The sequence below is a fragment of the Octopus bimaculoides genome, chromosome 1 (genome assembly GCF_046866305.1).
Source record: "Octopus bimaculoides isolate indiv1 chromosome 1, ASM4686630v1, whole genome shotgun sequence".
In the NCBI taxonomy this organism is placed as follows: domain Eukaryota; kingdom Metazoa; phylum Mollusca; class Cephalopoda; order Octopoda; family Octopodidae; genus Octopus; species Octopus bimaculoides.
In genome coordinates this window covers 54,981,037-55,008,195 of record NC_142928.1, presented here as the reverse complement: position 1 = coordinate 55,008,195, position 27,159 = coordinate 54,981,037, and the positions used below count along the sequence as shown (strand labels likewise).

Below are 27,159 nucleotides of genomic sequence, written 5' to 3'. Positions count from 1 at the left end.
CTGTGAGCTACAATCATATTGCTTTGTGTTCAAATTCGCAAAGATGATAGAAACAGCTTTGAAAAATTGCCTTCATCACTTCGCCTCTTTCCTTTCACACTGACAATTCATAAAATTCCTGTACAGTTACACTTTAGCAATGATATTGCCATTGAGAGCAACAAAGCTTTGTGTCTAGCTTGAGATTTAAAGCTCAATTGCACATCAGTGAGTTCTATTCAACTTTCATCTCTTGGATGAGTTTTCTGTCAGACTACTTCATTACAATGTACATTGATGGGCTTTCTCTAACCCACACTTTATCATCTCATGTAAACTATGCTCCAACCACTGGTACATTCATACTATTTCTTTTCTATCCCTTCTAATATTTAATGAAGAAAATGTTAGTTGTGTTAGTATTTTTACTTCCACTTAACAAAGCTCAGAAAAATTCATTCTTACAATGAATCAGCTGAATACAATATATATTTTTGAATCTGTTACAAAGAGGTTTTCTTCTAATTCAGTAACAAAGATGTAATGGTATTTTTTAATTTTGTTTAGCTTGCATCTGAAAGAGGAAGCTCATGATTATCTTGAAGAAAATACATTGAAAGACCTAATTAAGAAATACAGCCAGTTTATCAATTTCAACATTTACCTTTGGACCAGCAAGGTACACAAATTTTTAATGTTTAATTTTATATTAATTGTTTTGCCATACAAAAATGCATGATGTCTTTAGCCTTCCTGAATTGTAAAATACTGTCAATGTAATCATATTATAGACAGAGAAAGTTGAAGAACCAGTTGAAGATGAAGAAGAGAAGCCACCTGAAGAAAAAGAGGAAGATGAAGAAGAGGAGGGTAAAGTTGAAGAAGAAAAGGATGAAAAACCAAAAACAAAAACTGTTGAAAAAACTACATGGGACTGGGAATTACTAAATAGTGTAAAACCCATCTGGACTAGAAAGTAAGTATCTTTTTAATTCGCTATTTTTAATGTTAGAAAAAATGTAGTAGTTTCTACAGATTTTGTATTTTTTAAATTTCAGACCCAATGAAATAACTGATGATGAATATAATGCCTTTTACAAGTCTATTAGCTCTGATTTCACTCCACCCATGGCTAAAATTCATTTCACTGCAGAAGGTGAAGTCACATTTAAATCCATCTTATATGTGCCCAAAGTTTCTCCCAGTGATACTTTCAACAATTATGGAAAGAAAGCTGACCGTATTAAGGTAAGTTTAAACTCTTTTTCAAACCGTTTGTATATATGCATGTTGTGCATTTATTCATATACCTGATTAATCTTTTAAAACTTTTTTTTTGACTAGATGTATGTTCGTAGAGTTTTCATTACTGATGATTTTGAAGATATGATGCCAAAATATTTAAACTTTGTCTCAGGAGTGGTAAGTATATTTATTTTTTTCATTAATCAACACTAAATGTTTTATTCCTTTTCATTAATTTCATTTAACAGTGTCTGCATGAATGATAGCACACTTGCATTTGATGATTCTGCAAAGAAAGAGGCTTGGAAATGCCATTATGAAAGACTGCTGAACATGGAGAATGAATGGGAGGTGGAGGGTTTGCCAAATGTTGGCCCAGTTGAGGGACCAGCTATCTGAATCAACAGCACCTTGGTAGATAAAGCAATTAAGTATATGAAGACTGGAAAGCCCCCAACCCACCCATCAAGAATCACCACTGAGAAGCTTAAAATATCTGGTGTGGGTTACGGTCTAGTCACTCATTGTAAATCAGGTGGTTCACAAAGGAGTCATACCCAATGACTGGTGTAGTAGCAACTGCTACAAAGGTAAAGGTGATGCCTTAGATAGAAATAATTACAGAGGTATCAAATTGTTGGATTAGGTGATGAAAGTTATGGAGAGGGTCATAGCCCAACAAATTAGGGAGAGTCTTGATGAGATGCAGTTTGGTTTTGTGCAAGGGAGAATCACCACTGATGCTATATTTCTGGTAAAGCAGCTGCAGGAGAAATACATAGCCAAAGATAAACCTTTGTACCTGGCTTTTGTTGACTTGGAGAAAGCCTTTGACAGGGTCCCCCGATACCTTATCTGGTGGTCAATGCAGAAACTAGGGATAGACAAGTGGTTGGTGAGAACCGTACAAGCCATGTACAGGAATGCTACCAGTACAATGAGAGTTGGCAATGAGTACAGCAAAGAATTCAGGGTACAAGGTGGGTTCACCAAGGATTGGTCCTCAGCCCCCTTGTTCATCATAGTCCTCTAGGCAATAACAGAGGAATTTAAGACAGGCTGCCCCTGGGAGCTCTTTTATACTGATGACCTTGTTCTTATAGCTGAATCACTAACAGAACTAAAGAAGTTTCAGGTATGGAAGCAAGGTCTAGAATCAAAGGGCCTTAGAGTTAACCTAGCAAAAAAACAGTTAGGAAGGCAGACAATCACAAATCCCTTCTGGTAGATGGCCCTGCTCGATCTGTAGAAAAGGGGTAGGTAGAAACTCCATGAGATATACCCAGTGTAAGCTTTGGACATATGAGGTGCAGTAATTATCAGAAAGTTAACAGGGAAAATAGCTTTTGTGTGTGGAAGATGTATAGGTAAAATAAACACAGAAAATAGACTCCATCAACTGTCAGCTGAGTAATCTAGTGGTAGATAGTGTCCGTTATCTAAGTGACCAAGTTAATAGCGAAGGTAGATGTTCCAAGAGCATAGTTGTGAGATTAAGAATAGGCTGGGCAAAGTTTAGAGAGCTCCTACCTCTGCTGGCAACAAAGGGCCTCTCCCTCAGTAAAAGGCAGATTGTATGATGCCTGTATGTGAACAGCTATGCTACATGGCAGTGAAACATGGGCTGTGAGAGCCGAGGACATGCGTAGGCTTGAAAGGAATGAAGCCAGTATATTTCACTGGATGTGCAATGTAAGTGTGCATGTTTGACAGTGTAAGCATCCAGAGAAAAGTTGGGCATAAGAGGCATCAGTTGTGGTGTGCAAGATAGACGACTGTGCTGGTATGGTCATGTGATGTGTATGGACAAGGACAGCTATGTAAGGAAGTGATGATCTCTAACTGTAGAGAACCTGTGGTAGAAGTAGACCCAGAAAAACATAGGATAAGGTGGTGAAGCATGATCTCTGAACTTTGGTCCTCAGAGGCAATGCCTAGTGACTGAGACCTTTGGTGATATTCTGTGCTTGAGAAGACCTGTCAAGCCAAGTGAAATCATAGTTGTGGCTGATGCTGGTGTTGTGTAACTGGCACCCATGCTGGTGGCACATTAGGCCTCACGGAGGCAAAGTGTCCAATGCTGATAGCACATGAAAAGCTCCTTTTGAGTGTTGGGCTTCACACAGGTAATAACCAAGAACTTTGGTATTGTCATGCTTGAGAAGACTCAAGCCAAGTAAAATCGCAATCATGGCAGATACTCGTGGCACGTAAAAGCACCCATTACACTCTCAGAGTGGTTGGCATTAGGAAGGGCATCCAGGCGTAGAAACCATGCCAAATCAGTCTGGTGCAACCGTCCAGCTTGCCAGCTCTGGTCAAACCAACCCATACTAGCATGGACAACAGACGCTAAATGATGATGATGATGAACACTAAATGTTTCTTTTTTCCTTTTGTCTACAAATTGTTACTTTTTTGTTACAGGTTGACTCAGATGATCTCCCATTGAATGTATCACGAGAAACTTTGCAACAGCATAAACTTCTTAAAGTCATTAAAAAAAAACTTGTTCGTAAGACATTAGACATGATTAAGAAAATTGACAAAGAGGAATTTGCAAGCTTCTGGAAAGAATACAGCACAAAGTAAGCCAATATATCAGATTTTCAAAATTATCTGCCTAGATACTATGTTTTCATAAGTTTAAGAAGTATGAAACACTAAAGTACACTAAAATCATGCTACCAGTGCTGCAGAGGTTGCATGTGACATGTGTGAAGGCTCCCATCTCCCCTGGATGGAGTTATTAATGCTTAGACATCTCAGTTTTTGGCAAAGTTTTACAAATAGCTAGACTTACATGAAGTAACCCTGTTGCAGCAAGAAGCCTATTTTCACAGCTCTTCAGTGGCAGGTTGTGGTCGCTGGGCATAAAGATGTCTATGGTAGGTGGGAAAAGGTAGTTGACAGGACAACTTATCTTACACTAGCACAAGTTTTATGGGTATATCAGCTGTTAGGTTTCTGTCTACTTACCCAAAGGTTCAGTTTAAGAGAGAAGTAAATCTGTGTAGACCATTAGCACTAAATGGACAAAATGTTAAATATAACTGAATGCATATATGAATATTGCAAAGACATTTTGTTTTCTAGTATGCATTTTTTGCTGAACCACCACTATCTCAGAATACCTTTAAATAATGGTTTTTCTGCTTGCACACTTCAAATTCTTCTCCGTGTCTGTCAGCCTTCCTATGCACCTACTTTTAATATTTGTGCATTTGCGTACTTTTCAAAACCTCTGGTGGAATGACTAAAAACTTTCCTCTGTCTTTTTCCAGGCAGAACTGGTTTCTCTTAGTTTATTCATGTTGATACTGATATTGCTCCTAGAGAAGGGCATGACAGTAAAACTTGATCAATTTAGAATTGACCTTTTTTTTTTTTTCTCATTGCCATACTTCCTCATGGTTGAGAGAGGCAGGAACACTGTCAGTGAAAATAGCAAAAGATGTTGTTGCTGTAGAGGATTATAGTAGAATTACTTTTAATAGTTTCTGTTACATATTTATATATAGTTTATGAAATGTTTTATATTTTGTTATACAAAATTTGCCATTAACCTTTTTAGCATCAAACTTGGAGTGATTGAAGATCCATCTAACAGGACAAGACTTGCTAAACTTCTACGATTTTATTCTTCCAATTCTGAAACTGAACAAACAAGTTTAGCTGAATATGTGGAAAGAATGAAAGAAAAACAAGCAGCTATTTATTTTGTGGCTGGAGCATCACAGAAGGAGGTTGGGAAAACCTTTATTATTCTTGAAATGTATGCATGAAGATTTGGTGGGAGATAATGGACAAAGATTTTTGATATGATCAATTTCTTTGGGATTATAAGAATTAACTGTTTAGATGCCAATATCCCTGAAACTGACCATAGTAAAAAAAAAAAAAAATTGTCAATTTGAAGTGTTCATATTTATATTGCAACCATCTATCTTTCAATTTGTTCCAGACATCAGCTTAATGAAAAGACTATATTAATAAATTCCTCCAAATTCTTTTCAAAATTAAAATGCAAGCAGTGCGTTTCATTAGAAATAGTGTGGTAACAAAAGGGTTGAGTTCTCAATGAAACAAAAGACTTTTCTTAATGTATTTCTATACCTGCCTTCTTTGCTGGCATGGAAAATAATTTCATTTGCAGAGGACTTAATTTTAGCCCTCACTCTTGGTATACTTATGTGCTAATTCAATGTTCTATATTTTTGTTTAATATAAAATTGGTAGTGCACACAACATACATTGTTGCCTAATCTTAGGTTAGTCCTGATCAACTACACCTGCGATAATAGAGATTTAAAATTTCCTCTGCTGTTTCTAGCCAGTGATCATGTTGAGGCTTTTCACTCAACTATGCAATGTTGTGGCAAACTAGTCATATTACATTCACTTGACAGCAGCATATCCTGTTATAATCTGTTGTTGCTATGAAAGCAAGCAAACTACATATTAGTTTTGTATAGAAAATTTTCAACTGAGAACATAGTTTGATATTGAACTTGCATCATTTACATGTGTGGGTAAGTTATGTTCACGTACATCAATGAGATTTACAACATAACTGCAAATAAATACATGTTAAAAACTATAGTAACCATATAAAGTATGGATTAAATTGGATATATAAAAGGTGATAGGATTGTATTTTCATTTACATGGGTGAAGTTATATATTGAATTTATTGATATATGTGGCAATTTATGTGAATATCAAAGAATAATAAAACCATCTTATCTCAATCGAGACACACTCAAGTCTAAAGACTTATAAAAGCCAAGCAAAGGTTCTGTGTATGGTGTTCCTGATATTAGCAACAATGATATAAAGCTTGAAAAACAACTACAAAGTTTTTCATTTTTATTGCAATCTATTTTGTGTTGTTAATTCGATGGTTGCCCAAACTATACCGCATACTTTCTAGTATGAAAAGGCATACACATGTACACTAATAGTGTTACAGTATATTTAGGAAAAACACTGTACATTGTCCTTTTTTAAGATTGTTGGTTTGAAATTTATGTAGTTTTGCTACTACATAGATACTCTATAGAATTCCACAAAGATATTTCTTAGCTAAATGTATTTGCACATACCATTGTCTTGATGAAAAGCTTGTCTGATAAATCATTAAATTTCTGCTAAATCTCATTTAATCTTTTAGTTAGAAATATACATATTAGAGCTTAGCTTTTTTTCTTTTTTCTTTCTGATAAACAATATTTTAAATCGTTTAAAATATGTAAAGGCCAGATTCATTTAACTCTGTAGTTTGTGTGAAATCATTGATGCAATCTAGAAAAGTCTGCTGGTTCTTTTATTGTTTGAATCAAATATTCTGTCATAGTTATCTACAAACGTAATACTTGATGAAAAAATACCTAAAGTTTTGATATGAAAATTGAACAAACTGTTTTTGTTTCAGGTGAAAAATTCACCTTTTGTGGAACGACTGCTTAAGAAAGGTTATGAAGTACTCTATCTAATAGAGCCTGTTGATGAATACTGCATTCAAGCTTTGCCAGAATTTGAAGGCAAAAAATTCCAAAACGTTGCCAAAGAAGGTTTATCTCTTTCTGATTCTGAAAATGCTAAGGAAAAGAAAGAAAGTTTAGAAAAAGAATATGAACCCCTACTGAAATGGTTGAAAGATGATGCATTGAGCAATCAGGTAAATTTTTATCTAAAGTTTTGGACTTTCCTCTCATAGGGAAATATAGGGAATGGTTCAATGGATTCAGTCATCAGAATGCAGCCATGCTGGGGCACTCTACCCCAGTGCTTATTTTGCTAAACTACTAAGTTACAGGGATGCAACACTGGTTGTTAAGCAGTGGTGGGGGAACAAATACACACACACACACACACTCACTCTCATTATGCATATATATATACACACATACACACACATTTCCTTTAAGTTCATTTACGGGAAACATAAAAACTACTTTATTATACCGGCTTCAGCATAATGATACCAAATGGCAGTACCAGTTTTTTAGGGTCTCACCAAGCTGTGTTTATATAATGTAGGATAGATATTTATAAATTCCATCCATGGATTATTATTACTATACACACAACGAGCTTCATTTAATTTCCATCTACCAAATCCACTCACAAGGCTTTGGTCAGCCCGAGGCTACAGTAGACATTTGCTCAAGGTGCCATGCAGTTGGGAAGCAAGCTTCTTACCACACAGCCACACCTGCACCTATAATGTGGAAAATCTTTTTGAAATATTTTCAAAATAATTTAGCTTATATATAAGATCTTTCTTTTTGAGGTATTTTGACTCCTATTTTTTCTTTGTCAGATTGAAAAAGCTACAGTTTCTGAAAGATTGTCTTCCTCCCCGTGTGCCTTGATTGCTAGTCAATATGGTTGGTCTGGCAACATGGAAAGAATTATGAGAGCCCAAGCCTATGCCAAAGCTAAAGATTCATCACAGGAGTAAGTTGCAAAAGAATTTTAAATTGGCACTTTTATAAATTACTTTGCAAATATTTTTAGTGTCCGTTGTCTCAGTTTTCAGTTGTATTAAATACAATCTAAACCTTAAATATCTTTAGTTCTTTGACACTAATATATATCTCATGATCAATCAGATATTTCATGCAAATGTGGTAGCCATCTATTTGAGGTTTTGTAAACAGTTATCAAACATAATGAATATAAATTTAATAATTTGTGTGAGAAATGAGAACTTACGTTAGTGTTTTTGAAATGATCACAACCTGGAATGTATCCAGACTAGTCAGCTTTGATTTAACAAGCATACTTATGCATTACACTGCTACTAGCCTGTTATAGTTACTTGAGGCAATAATGAGTGTAGCTATTTTGAACATCTAATTAACATTTGTTTATTTCAATATGAGAATTTTTTTTTTTTTTCCAGCTATTTTGCTAACCAGAAAAGAACACTTGAAATAAATCCCAGACATAAGCTTATCAAAATGTTGAAAGAAAAAATAGAGGTATGTTTATTTGCATTAAAGTTAAAATGTGTACAAGATGTTAAATTTAACTTTGCAGACTCCTTTAGTCTCACCAAGGGTATAACAATCATTCTAGTGCTGGTGGTACAACAATAAAAATAAAAATCATCCAGTACACTCTGTAAAGTGGTTTGAATTAAGGAAGCCAGCTGTAGAAACCTTGCCACAATAGATGTCTTGAATGAGACCTGGTCTTCTGACCCATCTAAAATAGCTGTAATACCAATAAGAATTGATGCAAATTTTGTTAAATGGCCTGCCCCATGCAAGTTGATGATATAAATATGAAGGTTAACACAATATTTTATTTAGCTTGTTCTCCTCATCTCAGCTTGATAGTAACAAGTGGTGTAAGCAGAAGTGAGCTATGAAACAAGTAGAGACTGTTATAGCAACTTTTAGTGAGTCATCCTAACACTTATAATGACTATTCTTCAATAAGATTTGGATTCAAATATTTTCATCCAACCTATACATTGCATAAAACACTAAATTATGGATACAAAATCAGTCTTACAATGTTACTGCTGCATTCACTATTTGGATCCATGTTTTTAGGGCTCAATTTCTTCATTCTCGCTCTTCTTGCTGTACATTTACTATTTTGTCATACACGCTCTTTATATAGATTGTACAACACTACAGTCCTCATCATTTTCCATGCAAAAATTTGACATTTTAGTTTGCAACAATTGCAATTACAATGCAAATCACATTAAGACCCATTCACTTCAACAGTTGTCTCTTTTCCTAAACTTCCTTTATTTAACCACATTCAATACGTTCACTTCTCTATATTTTCAGAGTAATAAAGATGATCCAACAGCCAAAGATTTAGCTGTCATACTTTTTGAAACAGCTACTATGAGATCAGGTTATTTAGTTCCTGATACTGCTGGTTTTGCTGGTAGAGTAGAGAGAATGCTTCGATTGAGTTTGAATATTGAAGGTGAAGATATGGTAAGTTCATTTAACTCACATGTTTATGAATCGCTCTCTTGTTTCGTTTGTTTTTCCATGTTAGCATAGGTTAGCCAAATATATTGAAACCTTGTTCTACAGACATACCCTCCCTGTTGTTAATTACCTGTATTTTACACATCTTTGAAGATGTGAAGTTAGTGGACAATTTGTTTACATACCTAACACTACCACCACTCGTACATAGCTAGTCTTTCATCAAATGCAAATGTAGCCAAACACATTCGTATATATGTATGCGATATCTATACATAAAAACATGTAATAAAATGCAATGCATTTCACGTTCTGATTATGTTGGCAAAACAAATGGAGTGAGAGATAGTCAGGGGTGCTAAATGCAGGTGAGCTATAGTGAGAAGTTTAGCTCTGCAATACCTGATATTTTAATCAAAGCAAATCTTCGTTTAATGTCAAAATTACAAATTTTTATGTATGTTATATTTATCAATTTCACACACATATAAAATGGAATATATATAAAATATTACTGTTTGCACCTCTATAATCATATATATAAATTCTCAGAAAAATTTTTAAAAAACCAAGGCAGTAAATAGAAGCAAAAGAAAGAGACCTTTTTGCTTCTCTTTTCCCTCCCATTCTCTCTTCCTGTTTTTGATTTGACCTGTCTCCACTTTCTAATCATACACATCTCTTCTCCCTCTGTCTATCCATTAAACACTACCAATACATTTTAATTCACACCAAAAAAAAAACCCTTGATCGACCAATATTGTTTACAAGCCTCTGTGCTTGGAATGACCAAATATAACCACCATTGGAACTCTCACACACCAGGTACAAGAAAACTTTTTCACCATTTATATACACAATTCTACTTGAATAATGGAACTGCAAATACAATATCCTTATGTATCTAACTTCTATATTCATTCTTTTACTTCTCTCTGTATTTCATATCTTCTCTACATTAATTAATACTTAAACATTTTCTTGCACCGTCTCTGAAGGGATATATAAAATATTGCAGAAACAGCTGTAAGACCTTTTCTTGATAAACATTATGAAATCTATTTATTGCCTTGGGTTTTTATCTCATTCTGTCAATTTATATATCTGCATGCTGATACATGACCCACGTTGGACTCCTCACTCGTATCATTATTGAGCCTGGAGCTTAACCATGGTCTATCCATAGCACTTAGCATTTACCCAATACCCTTTGGGTCTTCCTGACACCAATACCTTTCATACCTGTATATATATTATATAAAGTCTGTTTAGTTCCTCTATGCTTGCCCTTCCTGATAGTTCCCTTTATTTCTTTTTCCATATTTCATGCGTCTTTGAAATGAAAAGTTGTTGGCAACACAGACATCAACAATCTAAGAAATGTAAACATATAACATATGCACACTCATAGATGTGTATGTAGACTAAAGTATTAAGTAGGAAAACCAAAAGGGAGATTGTCCTGCTCAATATGTAAAGGTGTCAGAGGATCATTAGAAGAAGCAGACAGTTTATGTAGGTGACCAAATTAATAGTGGGGGAGGTTATTCTTAAAGCATAGCTGCTAGAATAAGAATAGGCTGGGCAAATTTCAAGAGATACTACCTCTGTTAGTAACAAAGGGCCTCTTCCTCAGAGTGAAAGGCAGATTGTATGATGCCTATGTATAAACAGCTATGCTACATGGCAGTGAGACATGGGCTGTAACTACTGGGGATATGCGAAGGCTTGAAAGAAATGAAGCCAGTATGCTCTGATGGATGAGTAATATCTGTGCATATACAACAATGACTTGAAAGAAAAACTAGGTGTACAAGGCATCAGATGTAATGTGTAAGAGAGAAGACTATACTGGTATGGCTATGTAATGCATATGAATGAAGGCAGTTGCATTGAGGTGCCAGTCTCAAATTGTAGAGGGAACATGTGGAAGGGATAGACTCAGGAAGACCTGGAATGAAGTTTTGAGGGGATGACAGGACCAAGACTCCTGGCAGTTTGCTACGCTTGAAAAGATACTTCAGGTTAGGTGAAAGTGTAGTTGTCCTTACATGCAGGCAGTCCCCTGCATCCCTCTCCAGCTGACCATTCCTAACCTTGTTGGCTCTTGGGTGCTGGTGTCATGTAAAAAGCACTCGGTACACTCTGTAAAGTTGTTGGCATTAGGAAGGGCATCGAGCCATAGAACCTGGGTAGCTCTTCAGCTGACCAGCTCCTGTCAAGCAGTCCAACTCTTGCCAGCATTGAAAATGGATGTTAAATGACGATATATATATGGATCAAAACGGTTTGATTCAAATTTGTTGGTACTCTGAGTTTCAAGCATGATGCTAGTCTTCAACCATTTTGAATTTGAATGAAAGAAGTTGATTGTTATTACTGTATGTTTGGCTGCGATTGGTCGAGGAAGGCCACAGTGTCGTGGTTCGGTGTTCGTATATCGGTATGTCAGCGACAAGTTAGTTGGAAAATACCACTTGTATATATTGGTCAGATCAGTCTCTTGCTACTCTGAATTTCACCTGTGTTTACAGAGGATGTTCAGGCAAGTTGTGACAACTTGTGTACCTACAGGTGAAACTCAAGAGTAGCCACAAACTGACTCAACTGGAATAAAAAATTATTAGTCTGTGGTATGGTATTGAGTACACTTTTGTCCAACAGTTAATACTAAATACATGCACATACAGACAAGCACCTTGGGCAAGTATCTTCTACTAGAGCCAACCAAATCCTTGTTAGATTAGGTAGATGGAAACTGAAAAAGTCTATCATGTATATACTAGGGGTGCTGAAAAGTTCCTGGTTCTTGTGTAAAACAAAATACAAGAGGGTCAGTTAATTATTTTATTCAACATATTCCCCTCTCAGGTTTACACATTTATTACAGCAGTCCTTCAGCTTTTCTAAGCTCTATAAAAGTCAGATGGTTAGGCCTCCAACCAGGCTTTTTGGGATACACTTAAAGCTAGGAACTTTTCCACACTTCTTCATATATATCTATTTATACATGTTTTTATTGTCTCCTTGCTGTGACATCATGTGATGGTTATAAGCAAGTGGTATCTTTTGTTTCCAATCTTCTCTGAAAACATGTCTAGATAGTGAAATATTACCTTATTTGGAAATGAGTGAAGGTTGACAACAGGAATAGTATCCAGCCATACAAAATCTGTTTGATCCATGCAAGCAGAGAAAAGTGGATGTTTCATATACATTACATTGTTCTTTATTACCTCCTCCTTGAACCACTAAATCTCCTCTTCCCCTCCAAATGGATATTCACAAATGACCTGCATCCACTTAAATCCACATTTCTATCATACTCATATAACACCCTAGTTTAATTACTTGGCATTAGGAAATAAGATTTTTAACTGAAATTTTGTTTTAGGTTGAGGAAGAACCTGAAGAACAAGAGGAACAAGTAGAACAGGAAGAAAAGGTTGATGCTGATGCAAGTGAAACAGATGAAAAGGAAGAAAAAGTAAGTAAACTCTGCAAATATACTTTTCATAACAAAACTGATTGCCAGTTTTTTCTTCCAGGTCATTTAATTTGTCTGGATTCCTTTTGTATTCTTATGGTTAACAGTGGTGATTATATATAATTGAACAGCTGTGTATTGTATTGCAACTGATAGAACAATCAACTGAACTGCTATTGAATTAGCATGGGAAGTGGTTGGGTATTCCACAAGCATGTACCCTTCACATAATTCTCAAGTAGAAAAAATCAGTATGACACAATATGACGAGACTGATCTTTTGAAATGCAGGCACAGCCTCTCCAACAGGCTTTTCATCTATCTAATTTCACTTGCAAGGCTTAGGACAGCCCAAAGCTATAGTGAAGTTCAAGACACTGCACAGTAGGCTCTCTCATGGACCTCATGTTTGCTAAATGAACTTATTAACCACTTAGCCATGTTTTTGTCCAGTTATATATATATGTATGTATGTATTCATGCACACAATTATGATATAAAGGTTTACTTTTATTGCAACGGTTACTGGAATAAATGAAATTTTAACTCATTTCAATATAGAAATCCCCTTACTGATCAGTTGCAGCTCCATCTTTTTGAATGTTGAGCAATGTTTACTGTATTTATGAAAATTGACCTTGCATCCCAATATTTATGGGGGCAAATAGTGACTTGTAAATTTGTGTAGTTATGAGGAACAGGCACTTTTTAGCTGAAAGAACCTAATACAATTAAGTAGTTCACAAATATATATGTTACAATATAGAGAACAGAAACTGTATATAATTTAGTTTTCTCCTGATCTCTAGAACATTGGATTTTGTTAATTACATTCCCCCATTCCAGTGGCACGTAAAAAGCACCATTCAAGCATGGTCAATGACCTCGTGCTGGTGGCATGTAAAAAGCACCCACTACACTCTTGGAGTGGTTGGCATTAAGAAGGGCATCGAATTGTAGAAACTTTGCTAGATCAGATTGGAGCCTGGTGCAGCCTTCTGGCTTGCCAGCCCTCAGTCAAACCGTCCAACTCATGCCAGCATGGAAAGTGGACGTTAAACAATGATGATGATGATTCCTAATTAATAATTTTTACACAAAAGTAAGTTTTGTGGTTATATCATAAATTTGCATTGATTTTAGTGATTGACCAAATTAGTTTTTACATTGTCACTCAAACGTATAGATTGTATCTTAAATTTTAGCAGTTTATTTTTTAAAATAAGCAATATTGAATTGATTGTCTACCAAATACAATGACAGTTCAACTTAGATATTTCTGAAATTTAAGTTAGTTTCCTTATATGCGGCTCCAATCTGTATATTCTGCAGTCAAACTCAGTAATCAATTTCTTTTACATGTCTCCCTCCCTTGGGTTAGTTGAATTCGCTCTCATTTTTATTGCATTTAAAAATTTTATTCACATTTTGCAAAACACAAATGTAGATGCTAATAAATGATAAAAGTACTTTCTCTAAATTAAGATCCAGATTGTCATTTTTTTCCCAATTCAAAGATAATTGTTACCATGCTTTCCTTGACTAGATTGTTTGCTTGACAATACCATAGCATGCTCAACTTTACAAATTATTTGCATGATGTAATTTGCATGAATTCTGTGACAATAGTATAAATTTTTAATCTTCCAGTTATTGTGTTGCTGCTTTTGCCTTTGTGTGTGTGCTCTTCACCTTTCAAAATTGAAGGGCAAAATTGTTGTTCCTCTTGTTTATAATTGTCTACAGCATTTAAGCGTTAATACCACTGAAGGAATTTTGTTCCTGCTCTTGTATATAACCCTTTTGTTACCAACCTACCCAATACCACCTGTTTTTTTTTTCATATATTAAAATATCGACAAATATTGCTATAGTCACAATAGGATTTCACTAAACAAACATGCTGTACACACCAACATTTTCAGCATAAGTAACTTGTTAGGGTATGTTATTACTTTTCTTTTTATCTTTATGCTCTGCCCCAACCCCATTACTATATAAAACCTCAGATTTAGTAATAATACCTCTGAATTTAAAATGATTTTGAAATGCAGTAAATATTTAAAAATTAGTCATTGAACCAAATGTTTCAATTCCTGAATGTGTAAATAACTTCTAGAAAGAGAATGGAGAGACAGAAAATGTAAATATTTAGCTTCCAAAATTTTTAGAAACTGAACCCAGTCAGTTATCCTCATGGCTGGAAACCTATTGACTGTTTATTCAATTTAAGTGTTCCATATAATGGCAATGACTGATTATGATGTAAAATGGAAGCATAGGAAACGAGACAAATTGAATTAACATATGGCATATTTGCAATAAATGTGGGGCATTTAGTAAGCTATTTTGGCTTATTGATATTTAAATAAAATTTACATAGCTATATTTGAAATTTAACCATATTTGTAATCAGTAATTTTAAGACAAATTTCATAATTGGCTTAGGGAAGAATCTTTTGTGTTCAAAACAATTTTATATGCTTCACAAAGTGAGGCTAAATTTGTGATTGATATAATTAAAACACATGAGGCAGGGAAATATGGTAACAAAAGGGTTAACCTTATAGATAGAGCATCAGTAGACTTCTGAAGTTATAGAAATACTCTAAGTAGCCTGTAGACAACTTGACTAATAGCCGTTTGATTATATAATATATACATATTAAGCATGGTGTGTTTTGACACTTCCACTAACCCTTTTGTTAGGCTTTCCTAGTGTGCACACACAAACCTGGCAGAGGCGCACAGTACTGGTTGGCAGGGGATTCTGTGTTTATAACGTTATATTACTTTTCATTTATCAGGTATCCCATCATTCAGATGAATTATAACCTCATTGAAGAGGAATTATTCTGTTCACACTAACAAAGTTGGCAGCTGTTGTTCCTGACAAGTGTGAAATTTCCTATTACCACCAAGTACCACCTATCAACTACCTTGGAGAATTCACTAATACTTCATCAAATCAAATATTGCTGTCAAATATCATTTCATTTTTTGAGAGGACTTTTCTCCGTTTGTTTCTGTATTTTTTTCATGTGAAACTGTTATGCCTGAAGTGAATTGAAAGTGTACACATCATTCTTTGTGAATAAATCTTTCTACTTATTCTTTCTCTTTTTCTGCCCTCTTAAAATTATCAAGTGGTTTCTTTATAACAATGATAAAATAGTTTTGCATCTGTATCCATTTTCATTCAACCTTTGAGGTAACTATTTATAGAAGCCAATTACTGACAAGAAAGTGGAACATTTTTTTTTTTTCCTCTGTTGTCAAAGGAATTAATTTTTGGTTAATATGTATTTAAAATTTGTTTTTTAATATTTGAATACAAATAAATTGGATAAAACTAATTATAATCTTAGTTCCTACTTAGTATTTTTTTCACATAACTGAAAGATGTTCAACTTAAATTTTAATTTGTTTGAATTCTCTTCCTATTGAAAATTTTGATGCAATATATTTATCTGGTTATAATTTTCAAGTTGTAAAATGGGTTTTATAGTTCAGATGGTATTCTTTTATTAATGATGGTGAGGATTTTAATTAGTTACATAAAGTAGGTAAAAGCTTAATTCCTTCATTTTCTTCCTTGTAATCACACATCACTCTCCTCCAGTAATTTTCCTGCTAAAACTCCTACCTGGTTATAATTGCAGTGTAAATATTAATTTTATATTTTAATCCTGTTCTGTTACAATAATTATTTATTGTCCTGTTTTAAATGTGCCAACTAATGTGTGCCCTTCAATGCATGTTTGCTTTTATTATTATACTTATCAAGTGCTTACAGAAGTATGCAGATTGTTTTCATTCAACCATTAAAGCACAGAATACCATTTACTTTTCCATGATTATCAATTGAAACCAATATATTGTCAAATGGGTTTTCCCTTAAAAATGCACACACACACACACACACACACACAAATTAAGACCTGATCGTATCTAAAAACTTAAGATTTGCATTTAATAATCTTTTTTATGGTTTTTCTTTTCTTTTTTTACCAAGTTAGACACTAAAATCTTGCTTAAGACTTTTTAGAGCTAAGAAAACAATTTTCTTTGGACCGTCAATGTAAATCAATTTTATTGGGAATTTTGGTAAAGGCATTAGTCTTTTATGGGAAGAGATTAAGAAGAACCATACCAAGCATAAACTGTCCAGCTAGTAATCAAAAGTTCAAACAAGTCTTTGAGAGCTTTACAGTGCAAGTAGAAGGTTTATTAGTGTAACTGAAACGCTTTCTTTGGCTCTAACCATGGACAGAATGTAAATAATTGTTTTATTGTACTGGGGTATATATGATACATTTACCAAATTGTAATTTCAGATTTGTGACATTATTTGACTCCTATATGATGAGGAGACAACTTACATTAATACATAATTATGGATCGTGTGTGTGTGTTGTCTATCCACTCAGACTGGAAGGAAAGGGGGAGCAACAAGCATTGCAAAGTTGAGAAGCTAGGTTATCATGTATGCTTACAAGAATAGTGGATTTGACATGGTCTGTGTTGTAAGCATCAGAGCTTTTGATGGAGTGTCAGACTGTGCCATAGAAAGTCAAGACGTCATTGGAGAAATGAATTCGGAATGAGAGGCATACTCGCCCTTACCATTACTGAAAAAGAAGCATGAAGGTACTATTTGTGAGTGGCTAAATGAGAAAACATGAGAGCAAGAGATGTCGGTCAAAGTTAAATTACCTGACCAGCCATCCAAATTGACAATAGAATATTATATAAAGTGATGAGGTAAGGATATGAAAACAGATTGGTCTATTGGTAATAATTACTGAGATGCTTAAAATACATTATTGAAGCAGTTTAGTTGCTTGCATTTAACCAGATAGTATAGGAAAATGCTGTACCTAATATAACCAGTATAACAATACCAAAATAAACTGCCACAAGGGCGAAGGAGATGCATCAAATTGCTTGACTAGTTATGAAGGCTACTGAGACAACTGCAGTAAATAGTTAATAGTATGCATGTATACCTAGCATTTTATGTATATAGAGAAGGCTTTGACAATGTCCCATGCTCTGTAATCTGATGTCACTAAAGAAATTAATGGTTTCTGAGGTCATACAAGCCATGTACAAAGATAGTCACCAATAACTTCAGTGACATTAAACATGCCAGTAAAGTTAATGAAGTAGAGTTTGTCTTCGACCCTTTCCCGTTAAGGCCATAACACAGATTGACTGTCTGTGAGAACTATATGCTGATGGCCTAATTTGTAGAACCAAGTCAGTAGATTTAAACAAATTCCAGACCTGAAAGCAAAATCTAAAACAGAAACCTCATTAAAACCTAAGTCTTTGCTAAAGTTACTGCACTGGAAACAAAAGATCCTGCTACCATCTCATAATGGGGGTGCTTGACATGCAGAAGACATTCATAGAAATACTATATTTTAACTAGTGTAAACTATGCATGCTGAAAGGTGTGGGATCATAGGCTTCATATGTGGTAAGTGCACAGGAGCAGTTTGTATATACTCCTTAAAATGCCTGGAATGTTCCCTAATAGTTGAGTTTCTTATTACCTAGGTGACATAATTAGCAGTATGGAAAGGTTTTGACTATAGTTGTGAGAGTAAAAGGTTGGAGAGCTGTTGGCTCTTCTTCTCTTTCAGTGAAGGTAAATTGTATGACACTTGTGCATGAACTACAAATGCTGCATAGTATTGAAACATAGACCTTGAATATACAGAATTTGCAAAGACTAGAAAGAAATGAAGTGTGCAAGAACAATGAATTATAAATTAGCTGAGAATAATTGGAAGGGATTTGGATGCAGTGTGTATGAGAGTATGCTGATATAGACGTGATTATTTTGAGGATGGTAGCTGCATAAGCAAAGGCTGGATGCTCAAAAGTAAATGGATCACAGTAGTGGGAGAGCAAGAAAGACAAAGGATGAAGTGGTGAAAATTCATCTGAAGTTGTTGCAAAGGACTGTCGATAAGCATTGCTGGAGAAGACACAACTACCCATGCATGTTAAAATGGGTTTTTTGCCCATTTATTGCCTCTCCTACTTATTTAATATTCTCTTATCTCTGCCATCCCCTCGACGATACACTATCATATCACCTCTATAATGAGAAAACAGACCTGACCATATTCACTCTCCCTTTACCACCATCTATATTTTTCTGTACTCTTCTCTCCTATTATAACAAAAGATAGTAATGAATCATTTGGTATCTGATACACCCCTCTGTTTACAACTCTTTACTTCTAATTGATACTCCCTCCTTTTTAGATCACTTACTGACATTCCTTATTCTCTTACCAACTAAGATTACACTTTAGTGCTGCTTGCCATTACTTCCTGCTTCCCCACCACCCCTTCTGGTCTGACATACTACTATCTATTCATCACTTAATAGACTGATGTGGCTGCTTTTGTGCCTCTATGTCTGAGTAATGAAGGATTGCATCATATCTGTCAGTATCTGATGACTTGCCCCTGTTTTCTTTCTCTTCTACTGGTGTGCATGTAACTGCCATTAGTACCACTTTCCCTATCCTGCTAGCTAACCATCAGTCCCTCAGGTCACTCCTTTGTTTACATTCATCACTCTTTTACCATTGCCATCTTGATTATTCATCACTCATTCTCTACAACTAACCTTACCCTCTTATATTGTTGCCTCCACTCCCTTTCCCTTATGTCACTCATTCCCAACCATAACATTTTTGTTTTTGGTACTCACCTCTTTTACAATATACACCCATTCTCACTACCATTGTTTTATTACTCATTTTTGCATTACTCCTCTCTCTCTCTTCCAATAACTGTCCCCCCCCCCATCATACTCTTTTTTTTCCGTCCCCACTCCATTGGTCACTGGTCCAAACAAATTGAGACAATGTAGGATTGTATCATTTTATATCAGTTTTCTATGCTGGTATTACAAAGATGACCCATCACAGTCTGTCCTTTTTAAAGTCACTGCCCTCATAGACTGCATATATATTGGATGATTTTTGTATTATCACCCACTTTAAAGAGTATACTGGGTGCATTTTCTTATAGCCCCAGCTCTAGATTGTCAAATTCTTGGCTAACTAAAGGGATCTCACAACCCAATTTTTTCTCCCTTCACTTACCAATAACCCTAGATGGTGGAAAAAAAGCATTTTGTCATGGTAGCACTGGAAGGTTTGCCTTGTACAGTCTATATACGCTAATGTGTACATTCAAACAAGGCAATGTGAGTGAGAAAGTGACTTGAATAGGTGATTGAAAGGAGCTAAAGTATGATGGTCGAGACAGTGGGGTAGTGATGGAAAACAATAGAAGCCCAAGAGAGTAGAACTTGTTTTATAGAAAGGTGAAATTAACATGTATTGTATATAATACATTTCTTATACATAGGCTCAACAAAGATGGTGGTAGGAGGTTTGAATGTGGGTAGGTTCTGTACTATCTGTCATTATATAAGCAGCACATACATACACCCTTGTCTACATCTGCTGCTCCCATTGCATCTTTGACTTTCATCTACATGTTAATAATCTTCCATCAATCATCTTTATCCCAACTTTGTTATTTATATGACAGAAAGTACAGGACCTACCTACTCTCAACTTCCTACCACCATACACACACACACATAGATTGTAGCTTCCATCAGTACCCTCATTTTAACATACATTTTGACATGCTTGTGTGTGTGGTCAGGTCTTGTCCATTATCATGTATTGCCAATCATCACAGTCTCTTGTCATATCTTCTGAGATGCAATATGTTCAGATCAATTTTTACCACTTCATCCCAAGTCTTCCTTGCATAGTTTCTTCTCACTTTGTGTACTTGGCACTTATGCAGCAGTCATTTGCTATGTTCAACAAATAATTATACCAGCGCAGCCTTCTCTCTTGCACATTACATCTGATTCTACTTAATTTTTCTCTCAGCTCATTTGTACTCTAACATTCATGCACACTGACACAGACCAAACTTCCTTCATTTCCAACTAGCTCTCTCAAATCTTCTGCATTCATGGCTCGTATCTCACTACCATATAGTATCATGGTTCAAACACAAGCATCATTTCATTTGTTCTTCATTTTGAGGAAGAAGACCTATTACCAGCAGAGGTGATAGCTACCTAAACTTTTTTCCAACTTGTTCTTACCCTGTCCACTATACATTCAGAACAACCACCTCTATCCTATGTAACAAAAGCTATCAACTACTTCTAGGGAGCCTTCTGGGTATTTGAGAAAATCTATTTTCCTTCTGCTCTTATGTTTATTGCTCCTGTTTACCTGCTACATACAAATCTACCTTCTCTGTTAGTCCACCTGTGATTCCACTCACTACATCTCTTGTGCATCCGTAGCTTATACTGAGTACAACATATGGAATTCCTACTTACTCTTTTTCTACACATCAAGTAAGGCCATTTCCCTGACAGTATCAGGGTAGTGTCTTCATTCCTACTTACTGACACTTTAGTCTTTGCTAAGTTTACTTTTAGGCCTCTTAATTCTAAGTTTTGTTTCTATGTCCAGAATTTCTTCTCTAAGTCTACTATAATTTCAACCATGCTGTAGCATATGGAATTTGGCCTGTAAGACTGAAATGAACAGATGGGATTTGAGTCATTCATCCCTACCCCATTTAGTTTTCTACGTGACCACCAAAGTAAAGAGTGTGACACCATGTGAAAGGCCTTCTGCAAGTTAGCTTGTAGCAGGAGAAGGCCTTCATAATGTCAGTTATAAATGGTTGCTGCAACTTCTTGTGCATAGTCCTCAGTCAAATCGTCCAACCCATGCTAGCATGGAAAGTGGACGTTAAACGATGATGATGATGATGATTAGAACTCATTATAAAGATGGTGAGCTGAGAATTGTAAGAATACTGGGCAAAATGCTTGGCAACATTTCTTCCAGCTTTACATTCTGAGTTCAAATTCTGCTGAGGTCAAGTTTGCTTACCATCCCTTTCAGGGTCCACAAAGTAAGTACTGATTGACTACTGGGGTCAATGTAAATCAACTTACTCCCACTCCTGAATTGTTGGCCTTGTGCCAAAATTTGAAACCAATATCTCTGATTCAATATTTTGAATACCAGACACCATATATTCTTTTCTTGTCTTTTTTTATTTTATCATTCTTTCAAATTTTGTCTGACCACATCTTGAATAAACTAAGTTCTTAAAAAGAAATGGAAGAATACAAAACATGGGTGTAGTAAAGTTTCGTTTTTATATTTTGAAGCAATTTCAAATACTAAAAATGTGCATAATAGCCACTGTGACTGTTATCATCAAAATGAAATATGTAATCTGTATATTCATTTTGAAAACTCCTCCCAAGATTGAAAGTTAACTTAAATAATAAAAAAAAAATGTTATATATCTTCATGTAATTAAAAAAATATATAAAAATCTAACCAAAGGTCTGGTATGACATTTTTTTTATATTAGCAGGTATAATTTTTGTTCTGAAGTTAAATATATTCAGTGTCTCAGTACTTATTGGGTCAACCATGGCTTAATCAATATTGCAAAGCTACATACTGAACCCTCTCAAACCCTATGACAGCTAACTCTTCAAAGCTTTAGATTATCCCTGACAACAAATGTCCTTCATCCCTAATTCAGATGAACAGGTGGCAGATACCATCTTTTTATCACTCAACCTCCAAATCTACCTAGTACAGATAAAGCACACTACTAATTTTTGAAAAACTCCAAGCTGGTAGCTTTCATGCACTACAGTAACTCTTATAAGTTCTTGTAAATCTCAACAAGTCCTGTGGGGTCTCTTGCCAAGAGGATCTCTGAAAGCTTTGCAGAATCCTCATACCCACTGTGTTCAGTTAAGCAGGCTGTAAATGCTGTGCTCTCACAGAGAGAGACTCCACATTTGCAAACTTTTTAACTCCAGTGCCTACACTCATTTTTCTACTACATTTCACTAATTTTATCACAACTACACACACACATATGTACTCATGTAACAACCAGACTATCAGATATACATCACTGTACACAATGTGCTTTGCATCATTTTAGCCTTTTGATCAGGACATCATCCAAAGGCTAAAATGATGCAAAGCACATTGTGTACAGGGATGTATATCTGATAGTCTGGTTATGACAGCATAAAAACACATGTCACCCTGTCTGGGAAATCAAACCCATGACCTAGCAAATGTGAGTGCAACACACTAACCACTAGACCTTATGCCTTTACACACACACACACATATATATATATACAAATAATAAATGAGTATATGCATATATACATACATGTATGTACATACCTACATCTACCTGTATATATAGATGCATATCTGGGTACAGGATGTTGCAAACAAAATGTAGACAAAAAAATAATAAACAGAGTACAGAAAACACATAGAGAATATTTTCTTCATCAGCTGCCACCATTCTAACACTGGCGTTTCGAAGAGTTAGGGCAGGACGCATCATTACAATGGCTCCTCCCACGGACCACAAATTTAATTTGTACCATGGAGGAATGTAGTGACAGACAGAAAACAAGACAGGAAAACGGCCAGACGTGAAAGAATGTGTATATTGAACGCTGTGAAGCAACGAACTGGAAGGAAGCGAGACGAAGTATGTTCATATGCGTGCTTGGCGACAGCCAAGGAAGAAAGGAAGTAGGGCTGGACACATGTGACCAGCAAGGGATAAGAAGAAAGAGTGGTAGAGGGAGAAAAAAAGGGGAGCAACGAAAGACAGGGAGGAAGAGAGAGATATAGTAGTAACAGAAGGAAGAACGGGGGGGGAAAAAGATACAAAGATAGATAGTCGCGTCAGAAAATATAAAGTTCAAAACTTACTTGCAGGGAAGACACGTGTGTTGGATCATGTCATACAAATAATAAATATATATATATATATATATAACTCTGCCAAATTAGACTGGAGCCTGGTGTTGCCATCCGGTTTCACCAGTCCTCAGTCAAATCGTCCAACCCATGCTAGCATGGAAAGTGGACGTTAAACGATGATGATGATGATGATGATATATAATTATCTAAAGGTCACAATACATGTATTAAAATGCTACTAATAGTTTCATGTGTTTCGAGAACTCAAACATGTTCTTCAGGTGCAAACCACATATAACAAAGTAAAAAAAAGTTGAATAAATAGAAGAAACACAATGAAGCCGAGAAGGCAGCATATAGAAAACCCAGACAGTAAACAAAAGAAAACGAAACTAAAGTGTCAAGAGGTAAAAAGTGTTATCCTCCTTAGGTTTTAAATGATAAGGCTGGAAAGATATCAAGTTAGTCAGGAATAGGTGGAATTTTCCAATTCATCAGAATATATTTATGCATGTAGCTACTGAAAATTTCTGACATGGAGTTCAATAGAGAGTTAGGGAATAGTGGTTGCATGCATATGTATAAATATATTCTGAAGAATTGGAAAATTCCACCTTTTCCTGACTGACTTGCCTTATCATTTAAGGCCTAAGGAGGATAGCCCTTTTTACCTTTTTGATGCTTTAGTTTCATCTTTCTTTGTTTACTGTCTGCATTTTCTATATGCTGCCTTCTCAGCATCATCATGTTTCTTCAATTTCTTTAATTTTTTAGTTCATTATGATATGTGGTTTGCTCCTGAAAATATGTTTGAGTTCTCTCAATATATGAAACTATTAGTAGCACTTTAATACATGTATTGTGACCATTAAATAATGATATTTATTTCTCACCAGATGGAGTACTTTTTTTGTTGAATTTTCTATCACGGATCAGTACATTATATATATATGTGTGTTTGTGTGTGCTATGTAACAGAACACCAACTCTCACTTGAAACTAACATGTCCAAGACCTGAATGTGCTCTAGAGCTATCTCTTCTCATCAAACTTCAATCTTTCATTTTCTATAAAGATATCTTCCCGTCTTTAGAAACCTGGCAAAATGTCCCAATCTCAAGAAAGGCAACTTCTCTAACCTTGCCAACTACTGAACTATTGCTCTATTTTATCCATTACTTTTCATTTTCAGGAGGCGTTCTTCAAAAATAAATTTCTCCAGTACTTTGAGTCTCTTTCTTTTCTTGATAACTATTTGTATAGTTTCTGTAAAGCAAGATGTACATGCAATTTACTTTCCTCTGTACGTCATTAATTGTCCCATACCTTTTAAGTAATGTCACTGCACATGGCTTAAGCAAAACCTTTGACTGTGTCTAGTACAAGAATTTCTTGATTTAATTTCTTGCATATGGGCTTCATCTTAGATTTGAAGTTTGCTGTCAATATTACTATATACAGTAACTGAGTTTTCTAACCCAATCTATCAATTTTGATGTAACTAAAGGCTTGATTATCCACAGACACACACAGCAGCCACTTTTTCTCTTGTATATTTGATAGCATCTTTACTATTACTTGCAATAATGCTCACTTCTACAAAGAGGCTACTACTTTTCACTCTTCAACTTTTCACAATAGGTTAATGGCAATCCAGTAAACAATTTTGTACCTCACACTCTTTTGTCGTTGACAACATACATTTATAACCCTCAAAGTCATTATAAGTGCTTGATCTTGTAATTACTGACTTTCTTATTGAACCTACATACATAACTCAACTAAAGCTTAATGCTGAGGACCACTCCTTCCCTTTACAGCTAAAAAATGCTTCAGCTGACTCCCCACAAAGCTGAAGTATAACCCTTCATACTTGCTTCATCTGCCAAGAAAGCCCCCCCCCACACCTATAAGGAATCTAGACAACTTCTACAAACTATGTTCTGGCTCTATGAAAAAGACCTTCAAGAGAAATAATTAGTCAGATATGATTATTGTACAGTAGGAACATATTGTCAGAAAACAAGGATTTATAGTTTGTTAATTTCTGAGATTGCCTCAAAAGCAATGATTAAGGAGAAAGAACTGAGAACAGAATCCTTATGAAAGAGCCATCAATACCCTGAATTCTTCACTGTACACTGCTACTGATTCATTTATCCATGCTTATCCTTCTCATTGTTTATCACACAAGTCTTCCTTACATATATTAATACAATTTTTTAATGCTAAACTAAGAGTTTCACTCATACTTATTAGATGAGATACATGTGTAATTCAACATTCCAATAAAAACCCATAGGCAGCTTTAACCTGCTAGAAATAGCAGCCAAATCTAAGTCAAACTGCAACTTGATGTCTTAAAATTAACTTTTATTGAACAAAGTTGTCCAAAATACATTATGTCTAAAAATAAGAAGAGATATGCCAAGCAAAATACCTTTAACCACAGGTCTCTTCCTAGTGTTATCAACAAATTAAATACTGTGAACCTCAAAATAAATATGCAAGGAAGAAAAACTATATTATTCAATAACTAATTTTCTTGTGTTTAGCAAGTATGGGAGATAATTCTGGCCATATTTCAGTCTTATTCAGAAGTCTGCAAAGTATTGCTTTCACCATACTCGCTGAAGTTGTAATGAAAAGTTGGCATTGGAAAATTCAGAGATGCCATTCACAGAAAAAACAAAGTTGATGTCAGCATACTTTAAAATTCTCTCTGACAATTATTTTTTTTCTACCATTTTCATAGCAACCTCTCTAATTTTTCTTGTCTCCATTCCAGTATAAGAACATAAAATGATGCAACAAAATACTGAAATGCGTTGTTCTGATACTTTATGAATTCTACCATCTACCTTCTTGCACCTTTAACAATAATGATTTTTATACAAACATAAGACCACAAATTTGAGGTGAGGGAACAGTTGATTAGATTAAGTACTTGACAGTTACTTATTTTATCTTATTGAATGAGAAGCAAAGCTAACTTTCAAGTGATTGAAATTTGGAAGAAAGTTAATCCATCAATCTACCTTTTCTGCCACTCAACACTCTATTAATAACATTTTTTTTTTCAACACATAAATACTGAACAGTATATATAAAGGATAAAATCCTTTTAAGAACAGAAAAATTTGCCAGCATATCTTTCTACTTGTTCTACAATACATTTCAACGCTTCAAAAACAAACTTAATATTTTAACGTAATAACAATAATTACTTTTTTTAGATTTGCCAACAGAACTTATTCATGAATGTATGTTACAGATAGACGATGTACATACAAAGTTACACACACACACACACACACACACACACACACATATATATAATTACACAATACACACATATATTTATATATAGTTAGATATAGTCAACAGATGAGATCCAGAGATTCTCAATAAAGAAAATACTTAATGGCGCTCAAATGATTCGAAATTGAACTCTGATGCCCAATTTCAAGGAGTAAAGAGTGGCGATAAGAGGAATCAAGGTGAGCAGATATAGAAGTAATTATGCAGATAAACAAATTAAATATAACAGCTTGGGTTATATATAGATATATATATATACATGCAAACAGAAAGAAAGCAAAGATTGATAACTTTCAGACGATGAATATTTAAG

General features: G+C 35.0%; 1 protein-coding gene across 1 annotated transcript in view; it reads left to right on the top strand.

Annotated features, from left to right (window-relative positions):
* Positions 1-27,159, top strand: part of LOC106876272 (uncharacterized) — a 68,462-nt gene that overhangs the window by 13,045 nt on the left and 28,258 nt on the right. Inside the window, exons 7-17 of the mRNA XM_089351113.1 lie at positions 547-658; positions 771-955; positions 1,038-1,227; positions 1,324-1,401; positions 3,652-3,812; positions 4,799-4,970; positions 6,659-6,904; positions 7,550-7,686; positions 8,135-8,213; positions 9,039-9,194; positions 12,586-12,678. Of these exons, the coding sequence (XP_089207239.1) occupies positions 547-658; positions 771-955; positions 1,038-1,227; positions 1,324-1,401; positions 3,652-3,812; positions 4,799-4,970; positions 6,659-6,904; positions 7,550-7,686; positions 8,135-8,213; positions 9,039-9,194; positions 12,586-12,678 (1,609 nt within the window). The remainder of the gene's footprint in view (positions 1-546; positions 659-770; positions 956-1,037; positions 1,228-1,323; positions 1,402-3,651; positions 3,813-4,798; positions 4,971-6,658; positions 6,905-7,549; positions 7,687-8,134; positions 8,214-9,038; positions 9,195-12,585; positions 12,679-27,159) is intronic.